The 17,854-nt window shown below is 36.1% G+C and overlaps 4 protein-coding genes across 4 annotated transcripts; 3 read left to right on the forward strand and 1 right to left on the reverse strand.

Annotated features, from left to right (window-relative positions):
• The first annotated feature begins 358 nt into the window (after positions 1–358).
• Positions 359–5,790, forward strand: EloB (transcription elongation factor elongin B). Its single transcript, XM_076119769.1, has 5 exons — positions 359–470; positions 592–685; positions 2,139–2,283; positions 2,867–2,969; positions 3,241–5,790. The coding sequence occupies exons 1-5, from the start codon at positions 468–470 to the stop codon at positions 3,253–3,255; spliced, it is 360 nt and encodes a 119-aa protein (XP_075975884.1). The 5' UTR covers positions 359–467; the 3' UTR covers positions 3,256–5,790.
• Positions 5,791–6,333: 543 nt separating this feature from the next.
• On the forward strand, positions 6,334–9,663 carry ppan (Brix domain-containing protein peter pan). The gene is made up of 10 exons (XM_076119847.1): positions 6,334–6,711; positions 6,982–7,134; positions 7,345–7,515; positions 7,813–7,935; positions 8,019–8,080; positions 8,167–8,320; positions 8,440–8,540; positions 8,641–8,769; positions 8,947–9,056; positions 9,172–9,663. Exons 1-10 carry the CDS (start codon positions 6,526–6,528, stop codon positions 9,603–9,605), a joined length of 1,623 nt encoding a protein of 540 aa, XP_075975962.1. The 5' UTR covers positions 6,334–6,525; the 3' UTR covers positions 9,606–9,663.
• Positions 9,664–10,065: 402 nt separating this feature from the next.
• Positions 10,066–15,746, reverse strand: Mcm3 (minichromosome maintenance 3). Its single transcript, XM_076119846.1, has 14 exons — positions 15,586–15,746; positions 15,236–15,513; positions 14,922–15,096; positions 14,438–14,676; positions 13,894–14,133; positions 13,429–13,593; positions 12,958–13,156; positions 12,444–12,592; positions 12,187–12,277; positions 11,732–11,947; positions 11,345–11,485; positions 11,003–11,113; positions 10,718–10,857; positions 10,066–10,422 (listed from the first exon to the last, which is right to left on the reverse strand). Exons 1-14 carry the CDS (start codon positions 15,655–15,657, stop codon positions 10,221–10,223), a joined length of 2,418 nt encoding a protein of 805 aa, XP_075975961.1. The 5' UTR covers positions 15,658–15,746; the 3' UTR covers positions 10,066–10,220.
• A 258-nt stretch (positions 15,747–16,004) lies between these two features.
• Positions 16,005–17,727, forward strand: LOC142976461 (esterase AGAP003155). The gene is made up of 4 exons (XM_076119839.1): positions 16,005–16,439; positions 16,787–16,984; positions 17,197–17,337; positions 17,455–17,727. The coding sequence occupies exons 1-4, from the start codon at positions 16,193–16,195 to the stop codon at positions 17,622–17,624; spliced, it is 756 nt and encodes a 251-aa protein (XP_075975954.1). The 5' UTR covers positions 16,005–16,192; the 3' UTR covers positions 17,625–17,727.
• The last annotated feature ends 127 nt before the right edge of the window (positions 17,728–17,854 follow it).

Below are 17,854 nucleotides of genomic sequence, written 5' to 3' on the forward strand. Positions count from 1 at the left end.
ATAAAATTAAATCGTCGAATGAAACATTTACGTACTTATAGTTTCTGAACGTCTTCAGTCTGTGCCGCTCGCCGCGCCGCTTGCTTGGTAGAAATGTGGTGGACAACAATGACAACATGATTTTCATAGTCGACTAATAACTGTATTTTGAATGGATAAGAAATAAGATGTAAAACATTTAAGCAATTATATAACATCAATCCATATTTAATATAATAATCGATTATTAAACATAGGTATTATAAAAATATAACCTTTTTATCATCTTTTTTAATAGCAGTATGGTTCATATAAGTCGAATATTTTACAAGTATCGATTAAATATAACTAACCGACTAAAATCTGTAGATATTATTATCTGTGATTACTTGCAGTTGTCATTTCGTTATAATTTCATTTCATAGGTACGCCTTGAAGAGTTTTTCTATAAAATAAATAGTGAAATACTTTATAAACATAAACTCATCATGGTAAGTTTACTGAAGTGTTTATTCCGCTATGATCGTGTTCAATTAATTTTTCAATCATTGTTGTACTGACGTGCGATTTTTACTTGAAAGATGTAACCTCAAAAACGAATTTTGTTTTCAGGATGTCTTTCTAATGATTAGGCGAAAAAAACTCACGATCTTTACTGATGCGAAGGACACGACAACTGTGCTAGAATTGAAGAAAATGATCGAAGGTGGGTGCGATTGTCGCTATATGAGAAAATTCTATTTATAGTCGGGATACAATGTCGGGCGCGCAGCGTAGGATTTGTTGTCAAGCCTTGTGTGTTATTCTTCATTGTTCGTGCACGTAAGTAACGTGCTTAACTAGTGCCGAAATATTCGACTTGTTTCGAGGAATCCCGTCTGCCTAGAATACGCGTTGTACCATATGTAATGCTTGAATACAAGCTTTTTGTTTGTATTGCATTTTGAAGGACATTTTCAGACATACTGTTTAACGAGCGTAATGCAAGGTATACAATAGCTAGGAACAGTGAATGTCTAGTGAAAGAGATAATCAGTACTTTGTAGACTTTGTACCTTGATTAAAGTTTCAGTGTAATCTGTTAAGTCCAAGATAATTATCACAATGTGCATTTCACTGTCAAATAATGCAGTATAGACTTAAATCTATATTATCTAAACATCTGTTTTGAGAATAATTGAATTTGTTGTTGTAACAAGTAAATTGTGGATAACTAAATTGTCATAAGATGTTTACAAAAAAAATACCATGTTTATTGCAAGACTGAGAGTGATGATTTTGTCAAATGAAAACTTTGTGTTTTTATCAGTCTAAACAGGGTGGCTTCTTTATAAAATAGTTAATAATGAAGTTTGGATTTGGATTATGGATTTTTTATGTCTACAGTGAGATATTTTTATTTACTCTTAGATGTTTGTTTCGAAATTTAATTCAATCATAGTTTGTTTATGCTCACAAAGTATTATATCATCTGAAAAGTAATCATTTTTAAAATTGTTTTTGAATGTATTTGGTAAGTAACAATACATATAACAATATATCCTTATTCCTAATAGCGAGATAATGTACTCATACCTACATGACTCATCAATTTAGCTACCGAATTTGGAACAATAATAATGTTAGCCATATTATAAATCAGGAATATATAGAGTATAGTATACTGTAAGCAATATTTTTTTTTAAATATATTGGTCACATTCTTTTGTAAAATATTATACCAGAAATAAGACTTTTTTTTTAAATAAATATAGTGCCATTTTGCACTTATGTACATTGCTATCAATAAGTTTCTGATACCAGCAATTTTTCTGCTTGGCTTATGATCATTAACTTTATGCTAATGAAAACATTTGAATGTACTGTCAGGAATATTATTGCAAACTTGTACAATAAGATTACCTGCAATTTAAATGCAACAAATCTTTTTTCTGACCTGAATTAAAATTTGCTTTATTTGCTTCTGTCAAATTGCATCTTAATCCGTGAGGTGTTAGCATGAAAGAATTTTAAATCAATACATACAAACTTTACTATTTATTATCATAATTTAATATTATGATAATAAATAATAGGATTAATAAGTATAAAAAATTTAAGAAGTAAACATATTAATACTGACATTGGTACAAAGCAAAAGCTTGTTTGTATTTCTTCAGGAATTTTAAAGGTGCCACCTCCAAGTCAGATGCTGTTCAACAAAGACAGTCAGCTGATGGAGGATGAGAAGACACTGGCGGAGTACGGCCTCACATCGGCCACGGCCAAGGCCCAGTGTCCAGCACCTATTGGACTGGCTTTACGGTACTCTACACACTTTTATTTTATAACCAGCTTATGCCCTTGCATTGATTACTTTTTAATTACAATAGCTAGTGTACTTATTTGAGATACATTTTGTCACTCTGTAAAATTTATTAATTTATGCTCTAGCATTATTTTTTGATGCGATAGAAAGACAAACAAACACATTTAATTTAGTTTTTTTGGATACCTATATGAAATTCTGTTTGGATTATTTGATTGATACATTTAAATGTGTACTGGTTTTAGTGCATTGACCTTTTCTTTGTGAAGTGATATGTAGTAATTTGTTATTTCAAACATCTTCTTTAGTAGTTACCATGCAAAAGTACAAAAGTACAAGAGTTAATATTATGGTGTCTTGACCTGATCTATTACTCATTGTATGAGTATTTAATTTAGTAACTGATTTCAGATGCAATCTTTGTGTTTTAAAAAATGCATCCTTTTTATTTGTTGACGAAATTGTACCCATTTTAAATGTAGCACTTCTACAAGCTCAGACAATTTTAAAGCCTTCAAACTGATGTTCTGCTGACATTAGTTTTGTAGTTTTTCTTATGATGATTTTTTCTATTATCAGGAAGGAAAATGGAGAATTTGAGGCTTTGGATCTGACTGCCTACTCGTCGCCACCTGACTTGCCTGATGTGATGAAATCGCAGGAGACTAATGGACAGGAACAGGTAAACATTATGTTGGAAATATATATTTTAAATTATTAATGTGCATTGAATGGAAGAAGTATGATGGGCGTGAGGAGGAGGCTTTTATGCCATGCCATGGTTTTAGCCGCCACTGACCTGTCTCCACTAGTGTGGCGAAAAGAGTCATATGTTATAGAGCTGAAGAATTATTATATCTCAAACCTATAGGCCCAGTCTGAAGCCTCTAGTCCTACAGGCATTGATGTGTGTAGTGAAATAGTTATAAAATGTGTGTGTTGTTTTGTTACAGATGGATCAACACTAAACAACTCGGCTGTGGTTTGGACGAAACTGATGCAGGCACCAACATAGCATCGCAACGATTTTATAATATACCTAGTCCAGCAGTGGACTACCTCGCCTGTAGGCCTCTCCATCGGCCTGCGGGCGACACCTTAATTATATTTTTTTGCATATAACATATTTTGTTATTAATTTATCGATCATTTTGCTCGATTTTAACATATTCTGTTATGTCTACACAATTCTTTGTAGTATTTTTGTGATGCTTTGTACGAAGGGAGTGTAGCTTTTTGTAGTTTATTGCGAAAATTTGGACCACAAGCACCATGTGGTCGCACATTTGTAAGTGATTCATACTAGTTTTGTTACGTTTAGACGTCGAGGCGAGTTCTGCGCCGCACCACGCGGGCGTGGCGAGGCACTCGCGTGCGGCGGCCACGGGCTAGGGGTGTGCCACACTCGCCCAGTCAGCCCACCTACTGGACCCATTACTACTACTTAACGAGTCGCAGGGAATATTACAGGTTTAGAAATGGTTTAAGTTAGCCCAAATTAATTAGTAGATATCTAATTATAATATTTATTTCGGTAGTTGGATGACGGGTGACGTTCGGTACATCCCATGCGAAGTAAATAACGTGGTGTGCCGCCGCACGCGGTGCGGAACTGCAGACTAGTGCGGGCTAGTACGAGCTAGTACCAGCTAGTACCAGCTAGTACGAGCTAGTGCACACGTGCGAGCGTAAGTGTATTGGCACACTTGACATAATCATACATCATCTATTGTGGCTTTGTTAGACTACCTAGGCCATGACATCTCACCATTTGAACATTTTATAAAATAAAAATGGTATCTCGTCTGTATTTATAAAATGAATATTAGAAAATTTGTGCCTATGATTTATCGCACTTAACTAATTAAATATTTAAAGGTGTACGTTACTAACTCCGCGACACATTTTGTTTTAATAGCTTGACGCTTGGACTTTGTACCGTTCTGTCATATACGAAGGTACTTTTAATAATACGATTAATTTTCACAGTAACATTGTATGCGTAGTTTGTGTGCAGATCTGCTTATTTGTAGCTTAATTTTAATGACCGTAAAGTGGTTGCACATAGAATGTATGTCTTACAGGTGTGTGGAAAATTATATATTTTTAAGACACCATGTTGACAGGTTGAGATGAGATCTAAGCTGAGCTACCAATAAACAGACATTATTTATATGTAATAATATTCAGAATTGTAAGAAGAATAAAGTAATACTGAAAACCATGAATACTTAGTAAAACTGATCTCGTAACGATTGTTTTTTTATTATGTAATTATTTTATTGTTACCTCATGTTTACACATATTTGGATATAGCCTTATGACGGTATGATTTGATTGTGTTTCGCGAGCATGTGATGGCTCAACGTATACACGTACATATACACACGTACACATACATACGTACGTGCGTGTAGACGCGAACACAACGTATACAATCTGTGGCACTCACTTGAGCCCTCTCATGCACTGAACGAATATGACATCAGTGTTACTTTAAACTTCCCGCACTTTCATGTGTACACTTTATAAATATGATTTTAAAATAAAATTAATGATACGGTATTTAACTGATATAGTATAGAATGGACTATAGTTAGTAGATAATTTAATAGGGGTAAAATAGGGGCTTTTTATATTTCGTAACAACATAAAATAATAACTTTGTTTCAACGCAACGTTCTTCGATGTGATTATAAAAATATCGCGAAATGAATTTGAATAATGTCTCGAGTTCCTCTCAACGAAACTTGTTTTTCTCTATTTTATGTAATATTTCTATTGCACCTTTATTAAATGTAAGATGTTTTGTATATTTTGGTTGAGGTTCATCCACAATATGCAGTGTCGGTGCATGGCGGCGTGACGTCACCTCGCTCACGGTGCATAGCTAGATAATAACACGAAATCTCTGAGACTCAGACTTACTACCAAATAACGTTTTAAATTCAAATCCAAAAATAGTAGAATAGTTGGATATCGATATTGCACCTTATTGCACTTATAATAAGATAGAGAATTGATGAACCATTCTTTTGTGATCGGAAGCACCACTGCCACGGACTTGCTAGCAGTATTTACGTGTCGTGATAAGTCAATGTTTTGTATCATATGCTTTCTCTCTATCGAATTACTAGTATTCGAGTAAGCCGTGCAGCCGTGGTAGTGGCGGCTCATTCAGAACTAGTCGACTTCCACGCGTAATAATCTAAAGAGTGGTTAGCTGTTACTTCTCATATAACTCAACTTGGTCTTACGCTGGTACATGTCCTACCGTGATCAAAGTACACAGCGCCAACATAATTATATGTATTTATTCTTTTTTTACATTTAAGCTATTGTAATCTAAGGTCTCAAAATCGGAAAGGTTTTGCAAACCAGTTAATTATAATATAAATTGAACAAAACCGGTTATAAACATTGAGACTTAGACAAATGATACCTAGTGTAGTTTTCGAAAATCCACAGATGAGCCAGCAGGAAATAAAGCTGTTTTGATTTGTTTCGTAGCGTTTTATTTTACATTTAAAAGAGTACCCATGATGCCCTCCTGGACCATATTCGGCTACGGCGGCTAATTTCATTAAAAGCGACCAAAATTGCTAAAAAAACTAACAAAAAACGTACCCAAACTAATGAAACTGACGCTAAATTAGACACCTATGCCACACGGCTAAGTAGCATCAACCAGGTACAAGAATTGATTATGAACCTGTAATAATCAGAAAATAAAGCTTTTAACAGGCAGAAATCGTCATTTTTTAGTTTTACATTAGCTAGTCATAGCTTTTGACCGTAAAATGAAGTGTATTTAGTTCTCTAGTGTATTCGACTCCGGGTTCAGGTAAACTTTTTCAGCACACCAAAGAAATCACGTTTCCTTGTAATTTGTGAAGTTTTACTTAACATTTTATAAGACTTGTTTAAAAAAGGCAGTGAAAGTAATATTTTCTCCTATCCATACTTAAGAAGATAGATATACCAGAATGTTTATGTTGTAATATTTCTGAACGTGAAATTTAGCTGTCAAATGTTAGTCTATTACTGTCAAGTGTCAAAACTATTTTCATGTAATACATGGTGCATGTTATAACCTCAAAATATAACAATAATAACTCGTGGGAAATACGTTATTACTCATAGAGGTTGTATAAAATCAATTAAAACTTTATAACGGCGTCTTACTAATGCACACTACTATTTAATCTTAAGATTTTCTAGAAAACTAGTCATTAAAAATGGGTAAACGTAAAGGAAAATGTGTTAAGAAGAATCCTGCAACAAAGGAGGCTTTGGAGCCCGAGAACTTGGTGAAAGCTCCTCACTCCTTCGTCATTCATCGTGGACAATGTAGCAAGGATCTGGTCGATCTTATGAAAGATTTCAGGAAAGTTATGGAGCCCTTTACTGCATCACAGCTAAAGGTTAGTTTTGAGTTATTTATACACAGTTTTTTAGGGTTTCTCTACTTGTTGACGGTTCTTTATGCTTTAATATCAATATAGTCATGCTTTGAAAGTATCACAAGTTCATAGAATCACAATACTTACTTGTAAATGTGTTTTTTTTGCAACATGCCTATGTTTATGAGATAATAATATGATTTATTCCATAAGTAAAGTTTTGTTGGTATGCTTCTGAACATAACTAAATATACATGTTTATAAGTTCGTCAAATTATGAAATAATTTCAGGAAAGAAAGAAGAACACAATAAAGGACTTTGTGTCAGTATCGGGATACCTGCATGTGTCTCACATGATGATGTTCACAGAGACCGAGCTTGGTTCCTACATGAGAATGGCTCGGCTCCCTAGGGGACCTACACTCACTTTCAGAATACACAGTGTAAGTTTGGTTCATGACTTGTTTTGGAATTAATAGTTCCTGTTTTGCGCTATGGCTGCCTGTTTTTTTAATGGTGTTGTACTTTATACATATCTTAGGAAAGACAGAGAATAGATAGCTTAAGAATATTTAAGTGTATCTTGATATTTAAATATGTAATTTATGTTATTGTTTTGTGTATTATTAATATTTTGTGATGTTTTATTACAGTACAGTCTGGCTCGTGATGTGATCTCATCCCTCCGCAAACAATATGTGATGATGCGTGCATTCCAGCATGCACCACTTATTGTGCTCAACAGCTTCTCCGGAGAGGGCATGCACATGAAGCTCATGGCTACCATGTTCCAGAATATGTTCCCAACTATCAATATTACGACAGTGAGTTTATTATGCAATTTTTTTGTCTAATATAGCCAGGTAATGGATATTTAAAGTGAAGTTACCCTGCTTTCACAAATCCTGTATTTCAATATATTCAACAATTAAATTCATGGATAGAGCCAGCAACACATTATTTTCCAATATTTTTAAATCTAATCCAATTCTATAAATCAGTAGCCTAGTAGTAGCAGTAATGTTGTGGGTATGTTATATTTTCATTATTCCACTTTTATTTTTCCCTTCGACATAATATTCCTGTTACTGAATATTTACAATTTTAACTTATAACTTCAGGTAAAACTAAAGAATATTCGTCGTTGCGTGTTGATGAACTACAATCCCTCGACAAAACTCGTAGACATGCGCCACTACGCCATCAGAGCGACGCCTGTGGGACTTAATAAGGGAACTAAAAAGGTACAACTGTTTATTATAGGTTGAAATATATTGTAAAAATAATTTGTGCCAGTATTATTACACAAGTTACTTGATGTTTGCAGATGGTGCAAGGAAAAATCCCTAATTTGAATCGCTGCAAAGATATGTCAGAATTCTTCGATAAGTAAGTATATATTTCATAGTATTGTAATTTTTATATATCATAGTTTTAAAGGGTTTATCAGTCCTAACATTGAACTGTATTTTCAGAGCAGGCATGTTGTCAGAGAGTGAATTTGAAGACGACCCTAACGCACAGGTGGTACTGCCACAGAACTTAGCGTCGAGAGGCGCCGCCGCTGAGTCCAAGTCGGCCATTAGACTGTTTGAGTTAGGACCTAGGATATCCTTCCAGCTTATTAAGGTATGACATAAAATAATTTATCAGATCGCCTTTAAATACTTCCAATAATATTTGTTACACTGTCTCGAGACAGACTTTCGGCAGATGTGATAAAATAAAAACATTGTTAATTTTTTCAGGTAGAAGATGGTTTGATGGACGGCGAAGTTCTCTTCCACGAATTGGTTGAAAAGACGGAAGAAGAGAAGGCGCTTATCAAAAAGAAGAGGGAACAGAAGAAGTAAGATTAAATTACTATAAAAAATAACTGCTCATAAAAAATTATAAACTTTTTTATTACTATTTATGTCTAAAATGCAATTAATACTTGTGTTTTATAGGAAACTCAAAGAGAAGCGTAAAGCGCAACAAGAAGAGAACGTGAAACGGAAACAGCAAGAGAAGGAAGATCTCAAGCAGAAGGCGATCGAAGGCATGAAGAAGAAGAAAGAGATTACTGAGAGTCAAAGGTAGGATGATTTTCATTTATTATTTCACTTGATATTCGATTTTAAAATCAAAATAATGTTTATTCCTATATTATATCTAGACTACACAAAAATGATTCTGGATCTCTCTTTTTAAAAAACATAGACTATTGAATTAAAGCTTTAGAATAGTATTTAAAGCTTGCGCGTTGTGTTTAGGTTAATGGAGCTGGCAAATGCAGAGTCCCAACACGCGAATATGGACCAGGATGATGTGGAGGACGACGCTGACTACTACAGACAGGAAGTTGGCGAGGAGCCCGAGAAAGGTCAGTATTCACATGTAACGTTTATATAGAACCAGGTTCAAATGTCAACGGGTGTTCGTAACTCTACAAGAATGCTGTTCGTAATTAAGTAATTTCTTTATTTGCTACGTTTCAGATCTTTTCACACACGACTCAACAAGGAAACGAAAAGGTGGTGACGATGACGGCCCACGAGGCTTCAAAAAGATGAGACTCGACAAGAAGTTAAAAAAGAAATTCCAAAAGAATCAAGACACAGGCAAAGTACAGAACAGACAAGATGGTAAGAAACCATTCAGAGGTAATCAGAATGATGGCAGAAAGTTCCAGAACGACCAGAGAGGCGGAAGGAAGTTCCAAAATGATAGGCAGGGGGGAGGAAGGTTCCAGAATGATAGACAAGGCGGGAGAAAGTTTCAGAATGACAAAGGTGGCAGAAGATTTAATAAAGACGGTCATGATAAACCTTTCAACAAACAGAAGAAAGTATTCGGTGGCAAAATAAACAAAGGCAAAGCTGGTAAGGGAGGCGGCGGCAGAAATAAGGGAAAAGGCAAGGGAAGAAAATAGATAAGCAAGTGTAGCTTTAATGTTTTGTATTTAAGTAAAACTAATTTTGATTGAAAAACATTGTTTATTTTTATAGTTTGTCATAATTGTATCATTTAGATAGCTGTTTTTAGACGTAGTAAACAAGAACAGTAATCGTTAACAGCCATTCAACATCATCAGCTATGGTAAATCAATAATCAGCGATTAATACATATTCATAATGAAAGATTAACATTTTTTAAGTTCATTCACATCTGCACACTGCCCAGAAAATTACAGGGCTTTATGCTCCACGTGGCGTGCGGGTGTGAGTGAGTTATAACAAAGTAGGCGGCAGTTATAATCAAGAAGTCTTAACATTATTTAATAACTACATAGATTGGATCATGATCACAACAAATTAGGCCATTTTACATAGCCACTCAATCAATTACACAACAGTTTGTAATATTTCTGTGATAACTGTGATTTTTATTACAACTTTTTCATGTTATAGCATTCAAAAACTTACAAAGGCACTTGTCTTATAGATATACAACAAAACAAATTGTCTTAAGGGTGGGTACGATTAAATTTCACGTCACTCTGAGTCAAATCAACACATTTGAGATTCCGATGTTAACACACACTTCACTAGATCAGGAACACAATATCATCAGCCATCATGACCTGGTTGTCCTGCGTCATCTTGTCGAGCGCGGCCTGCACCTCGCCCGCGTCGAACGTCTCGTGCGAGTACTTCTCATTGACATAGGCCGACACTCGGGACAGAGGGAGGGAGTTCGCGCGCTCTTCGCGGAACAACTGCTGTAGCGCCGACTTGAACTGGGTTAGTCTGGAACAAAAGTTAAAAGTAAATTTTTGTAACAACAGCGCATCTTACGCTCATAACTATTGGGGAAGATGTCGTTATTAAGATACAACGTCCAATATTTTCAGAGACCAGACTAAGTCCTTGATTTCTTTATAACAATTTATACATTTTAGCTATTGATTATAATAATTTGTGTAGGCACCCCTTCCGTGACACTATCTAGTGTAGACAAGAAATTAACAACGTTTAATATTAATCATTCCAATCGCCAATTTATAAGTTTTCTTTGAAAGTGCGTAAATGTGTCGTAACTAACCTTGCAGCATCAATGCTTTTCTGCGAGGATCGTGTGGTACGTTGTGTAGGTTCAGGCTGTGCGGTGTGTGCGGCGCGCAGTACTGGCTCCGCCTCCTCGTCCGATGAGAAGTCGTACGGGTCGCCGTTCTCACCACCCTCCTGTACAAATATGTTTTTGTATTATAACATTAACAAACAAGAAAGATGACATTGAATCAATCGGGACTTTTAAGTATCTCTGGTCCCTCAAGAGAAGTCTTGGCTAGATGCTAGACTGTAATAAAATAAGTGAATGTATACGAACCGTTCGTCTGGATCTCTTGGCTTTAGGCTGGCTTGCTTGTTCTCCTTCGTCGGCTGCTTCTTCATCAGATGACGCGCGACGTTTACGTTGTCGCTTCTCTTTTGTTAATACCTGAAATTACATTAGAACCCACATAAATACGTGCCGCTTTTAAAGGTTACATTACGTAAGTACTCTCCTCTATATTTGCAGAAAAATATTTGGTTTAAAGACTTGAGAGACAGGACAGAAATAAATGATTTGGGCGCAATACATTTCTGCACTTAAGATGGTAGCCAAAGGCCATAGCATTTGTTACGTTAGTTTACCATGATTTTACGATATTTGTATGGATGATGTTACCTTCTTAAAGTAAGCGAACTGCACGAGCTCGATGGCGGCGAGGGCATCGTCCTGCGTGACCTGGAAGCTCAGCCGGCACTTGGCGTGTGCCGTGGACAGACGGATCAACGTCTCCAGGGTACGGGCTGTTACTGGTTGCGTCTGTAGGGACACCATGCAAATTAAATAAATATATTTTTGTGTATTACTCAATTAACTTAAAATACTAATTTATGCGTAAATATATAGACCAGAAGAAGCTTTGGCAAAAGAACAAAATAAACAATATCTGAGGCTCAATGTTAACAATAGGTGGGTTAGTCATAATTTGAGAAGAAAGAACACATTATTGGTTTCAATAACGATAACATTTTATCAAATGATATTCTTAGCATCACAGTTACTGACCCTAGCGACGTCACTGTCCATAACATCCAGGTTCCGCAGCCTGGCGTACTCATCGGCGATGGCGTCGGACGCGTCCTGCGTGAGCTTGGGCTTCATGAGGCGCGCGATGTGGATGAACTTGCGCATGAACTTAGTGCTTAGAACCTGGTCCTTCTTGCTGCGAGTGTTGCCGTGTAGTAGCGGGTCGTACTTCTCGTAGATTGATTGATTTGTTTCCTGAAGAACAGAAAAATTTAAAGTATTACAATTTAATAGAAGTACAACTTGAGTGGTAGGTTTCCGAAGCAATTTCCAGGACAAAGCGAAGTGGAAGAGAGAGATCAGGAAAGCTGACCCCACTACCACATGGGATTTATAGCATGAAAGAGAGAGCAGTACAACTTAATAGATTCGCCAAATCTATGGAGCCTTTATCACTTTAGTATTTGATTTTTATCGCTATGGTAATAACTGACCTCAACTTCGTCATTATCAGGATTTTCTGTCGACAGCATCTCTACTAAAGACCCCATTGGCAGTACTTCACCATCTTGTTCCTTAGGATTCCTGCAAACAAAGATTCGGATCAATTTTATTTTGGCAATAAAAGAGCCACATACGTTTTATAGTGACACATCATTTGTAGCATTTTGAATCCTAGTCAGTACATTAAAAGTACAAATTTATTTAGCTCTGTCTTATGCAAAAATCATGAAATAAGGTATTTTCTTACCTATATCTATGCATTCTGAGTACGTGTTCGGAGATCATATTGTCATGGTCCGCGTCGGCGATGTCCAGCATCACGAACAACAAGTCAAAACGAGACAGCAGCGAGTCTTGAAGTCCTATGTTCTCCATCGGAGTTTTGTATTGATCATACTGAAAAGAATACGCACATTTTTCACTACATATTATACAATAATATGGTATAATACGTTACTTAGAACAATATGTTTTAGCGCAAAAGAGATTGTTCTAAGTAACGTACAAGCAGACAGCGAACTTAGAACGACAACAACTTATGAATAAGTTATCGGGTGATTTTTTTACGATTAATTTTTATGTATTTGTTGACCCTTATCTATCGGATAGTTTACATTATCCGGTACTTCCCATGAGTAGAGAATTCAAGGCAATTAGACTGATACAAATAACTTAAACAGCTAAATCTCCGTCCATATACAAGAGTAATATTTTAGGAATAGAGCAAGCCAATACTCAAGGTAACTGTATTTAAGACTCACTCTGCCGTAGACCGGGTTGGCGGCGGCCAGCACAGAGCAGCGCGCATTAAGCGTGGCGTGCACGCCCGCCTTGGCGATGGTGACGCGGCCCTGCTCCATGACCTCGTGGATGGCGGTGCGGTCGATGTCCGACATCTTGTCGAACTCGTCGATGCACACCACGCCGCGGTCCGCCAGCACCATCGCGCCTGCCTCCAGTCTGTACAACACAAATAACTGTTGAAAACCTGCACAGTCTTAAGCAATAGTATGTTTGAGCAGGACATGCAATCCAAAGTGGCAAGATAAATTGTAGTTACTAGTACACTGACACTGCATAATACCGAAATTCTACTAGTAGCGTGTTCACCTGTCTATATCATAGCAAGCACGTAATGTATAAGAAAATTCGATACACAAATAGTTTTCATGCAGTATGCCCACTATAAAGATTGGGAGTTTAAATATTGTTATTTTATGCTGTATTCAGACCTTCTGTCGCCAGTCTCCGGGTCAGTAGTGACAGCAGCTGTAAGACCCACACCGGAGGAGCCTCGACCAGTAGTGGTGATGGCACGCGGAGCTGTCTGTAGCACGTAACGTAGTAGCTGAGATTTTGCCACTGACGGATCGCCGATGAGAAGGATGTTGATGTCACTACAAACAAACACATTATAAATTATTTTTTGCAACCAACCAATAAATTCAGTGTGTTAAGCAATATTTCATGTGATTCTGCTCTGGTATAAGCACACTTTGAAGAAATGATATTAGGCTATTGAAAATGAAAATGAAATTAAAAAATTATGAGTAACATTGCACCAGTGGGCAGCTACTTAGTTATACTTACCTAAAGCTTTTAGTACTTCAGAAAACCAGATATAAGTAATTCTAAAGTAAGATAAAAATTCTTAATTTTTCATGTAGTAAAAGACCACAAGAAATCTTTCTCCTTACCCTCTGAGTCTTGTGCCATTAGGCAGCACCTTCTCCATGCCGCCGAGCAAGAGGCACAGTATCGCCTTCTTGATGTAATCATGTCCGTGTATACTGGGCGCGAGAGACTTGCTCAACAACTCAAACATGTCGACCGTGCCTCTCTTAGCCAGCCTCTTGCACAGCTTCACGTCCTCCAGGGTGATGGTCATGTTCATGTCCTTGTTTATTTGAGTCACGTTGTTGGCTATCAGAATTGTTCTGTAATAAAAAATACATATGTTATACAAGTATGAATACAGATGTATGAGTATAATATTACTTTTGGAAAACAATTTACCATCTAAAAATCCCTTAAGATAAAGAAAAAATAAAGGAAGCACGCCTTATAAACTCAAAAACTAGCAGCAAAAAATAAGTCATCTGTAAATGTAAATAGCAGAAATATGGAGTAAATTTAATTTTCTTAACTTGGACTTCAATAATTATTATAATCTTTGCCACTAAAATGTGAGACTAAATGTGAAATTATGGGCAAAAGCATTCATAGGGAATGGTTGTTTACCTGAACGTGCCGGCTGTAAAGCTGCCCTGCTTGTTAGGCAAGCACCTATAGTTGCCCACTATCTGCACTCTGTCACCAGGCTTGCACTTGTCCACCAGATCGTCATCACAGATGATATCCACACTCCTAGGCAGCTGGCCAGCCGGTGCTCGCTCCGGCATCTCCTGCACTGTGAGGGTCTGGTGGTCTTTGTACCTAGATAGACCATATTCTGTCTCTAATGGATTGCCTTCATCATCCTGGAATTTTGATAGATATGCAATAAATATGTAGTTAAAATTAATACACGACAAACTTAATTTTAGTACTTTTGTTGTACTGTGATAGTTAAATCTGAATATTTATTGGTCATACTTTTCTTTTTACAGATACTTGAATAAATCGGGCGAACATCAAACATCTTGTAAATCTTTCTAACTTCAATTTTTGTTTCCTGTTCACTTTGTATTTTAGTAAGTATAATATAAAATGTAGTAATAATTACCTTAGTAGGATATACAGCTGATGTAGGGAATGCTTCAAATGATGTCAAGTCAGTATATTTTCTCTCCATCACTTTCTTGGTAGCAGGGCAGTAGTGTACACTGCGCACCACTTTCGGACGCACTAAGGAGACCCTCGTCACAATGCCTTCCACACATATTAAGTTGCCCAAGTACCTACGAACATAACCATTCTGATTACAGTAATCACTATAAAACAATGAGTGTGATAACAATGGCAGCTTGTTACTAGGTACATACGAAGAATTACTATTTGAAATTGTATATTAATATTTTAAAGGTTCTTTTTACTCACCGTGATGTCAAACTTCTAGGTGTAACATGTTTGTTTCCAAAACTGCCGCTAAATGCGACAAAGAATTCTTCTTGAACCTTAGCGTACGTCGGATCAATAGATGATACATATTCTTTCAGAGCTCTCTGAAACGCTATCTGTTCCTCAAACGCAGTCTCTAAGAGGTTCTTAGCCCTCTCTGGATTTTTCCGTCTTAGGTCATTAACGTTCACATTTAATCGCTGCGACTTATCCGCTATCATCTGTTTAACCTTTTCCATGTATATCCCTTGATCTTCCTGAAAATCACAAACATTGTAAGTAAATGCCAAAGTTAGATAAGGTTAGATAGTTTAAAGTTTACAACATACCTCATCGTCAAGAAACTCCAAATATTCCCGTTGTAAATCCCTAAGGCGTTGATCAAAGTCTCCTTCTTCCATTTTATCACAGAATAACAATATTTATTAACAAAAACTATAAAATGTAACAATGAAAACAACAACGCCGCACAGCTTGTTCTTGTGCAATTTTTGACAGTTACAACTTTTGGCGCCAAACATACATAGAGTTGGCTATATTTTTATTACTAAATATTAATTTAGTCGAGTATACTTATTTTTAAGTACGGCAACATTGTATAAAAACGTTCCAGTTCAACAATTTATTTTATGCCCGTGTATTGTAAAGCATAACTTTTCTTTCTTATCTCTTTCACTTTTCTACCTATGTAAAACTAGTGTCTCTTTTTCTCATTTCTTTTGCTCATCTCCGTCAGATTATCATGATTTCACTAATGTCATTATTGTCAAAGTCAAATTAATAAATAATAGAATCTGAGGAGTTAAAGTCTGAATTTTCACCCTTTAACTAAGAAAAGTGGCATATAACATCTTTAAGAAACAACAGTGTATATTTAAGATTGCCTTAAATGTTTATGGCTTAAATAATTGTAACAAATTCAAATATTTAACTACAATGTCTGAACCAAACTCGAGTTCTAACCTATCTCCTCCGACTCCGCCGACAATAAGTAATAACAAGGAAAAGGAAACAGCAGAACGACCAAAGTTGAAGATCCTTGCCCTCCATGGCTACAGACAGAACGGCGCAGTGTTCAGAGCGAAAATCGGTTCATTTCGTAAAGCTGTAGCGAAGTACGCACAGCTTGTGTTTGTATCAGCGCCACATAAAATTGTGAATGAAGACGGCGGTGGTGATGAAGGTTATTCTTACATTTAATTAGTACATATTTTTAAAGCTGCAATCTATTTATTAACTTCCCACTATAGTATCCCTATGTTTCTGAAGTTCATGTTCTACTTTCTGTGTTGTTATTCAATTATCTGATTAGTGTCAGTTGCTATGCACTGCAATAATAGGATGCCGCATTGTATCCATATCCATTTAATTATCAGTTCTTAACCCTTTTTCTCTGATCTTCAAACACTTAAGACTGTAGTATTTTGACCATCACTAAACTTGTCACAATGCATGTTAAGTTTTTTGTCTTTTCATCTTTGGTTTTAATTACTTTTAATAAAATTAAATGTAATGTCTGCTTATTTCTAGATTCTCGATCATGGTGGTTCAATGCAGAGGACAACACATTTAGTGGCAAGTGCCTCGGAGGACCAGCACTAGGCTTTGAAGAGACACTGTCTGTGATAGAGAAGGTGGTGGAGGACCATGGACCTTTTGATGGCTTCATGGGCTTCTCCCAGGGTGCTTGTTTAGTGGGGCTTTTAGCAGCCATGCAGCAGAAAGGATGTAAGCACTTAATAATTTTAGTTTTATAAGCTGCTTTAGCAGGTTTTTGTGGAATAGCTATAAAATTTTGCTATAACTACCTAAAGTTAAATCAAATGAGTATATTACAGTTGAAATCAACAATCAACAATCAAGGTACTAAGTTAAGCTAAAGTTTCCAAAAAAAATGTGACACTTGTTTGTATTAAACTCTATTTTGTTTTTACTTTCAGACCTACCATACACATTCAACTTCGCTATATTTGCATCAGGCTTCAGATCAGGCAGTTTGGTGCATAAAGGATTTTATGATGAGGAGATTACACTACCTTCATTACATGTGTATGGAGAAAGTGACTCAATTATACCTAAAGGTACAGTTAAAAATAAATATGTATTTTCAAAAGTTTTGTTTGTAACTATTTCTGAAAGTCATGTTTGAGTATTTTTGTTTTTATCAAAAATATTTAATTTATGTTTTTTGTTTTCAGAGATGAGTGAATCACTAATAAACCTGTTCATAAAGCCTGTAGTGGCAGAACATTCTGGCGGCCATTACGTCGCCTGCTCCGGCGCCATCAAAGACGCATACCAAGATTTTCTCAGTGATCGATATCAAGAAATGGTAGATCCTAGTAATTCAGAGGAAACCGAATCATAGCTAACTTAATATAATTAAATACTTTTGTATGTGAGAAAATATTATGTTAATGTGTGGTCCAATTGGACGTAAGTTCAAAGAATAAACCTTAATTTTTATTAAACATCTGTTTTATTTTTCAAAAATACCATCCGTAACCGCACCGTGGTTTATTAATATTCCAAAAAATCATGTTTCTACTCACGAATCACATTTGTAGAAACAGGGAGTACTGTGTAGTAAAAACCCTC

This window comes from Anticarsia gemmatalis, chromosome 11 (assembly GCF_050436995.1).
Source record: "Anticarsia gemmatalis isolate Benzon Research Colony breed Stoneville strain chromosome 11, ilAntGemm2 primary, whole genome shotgun sequence".
NCBI lineage: Eukaryota > Metazoa > Arthropoda > Insecta > Lepidoptera > Erebidae > Anticarsia > Anticarsia gemmatalis.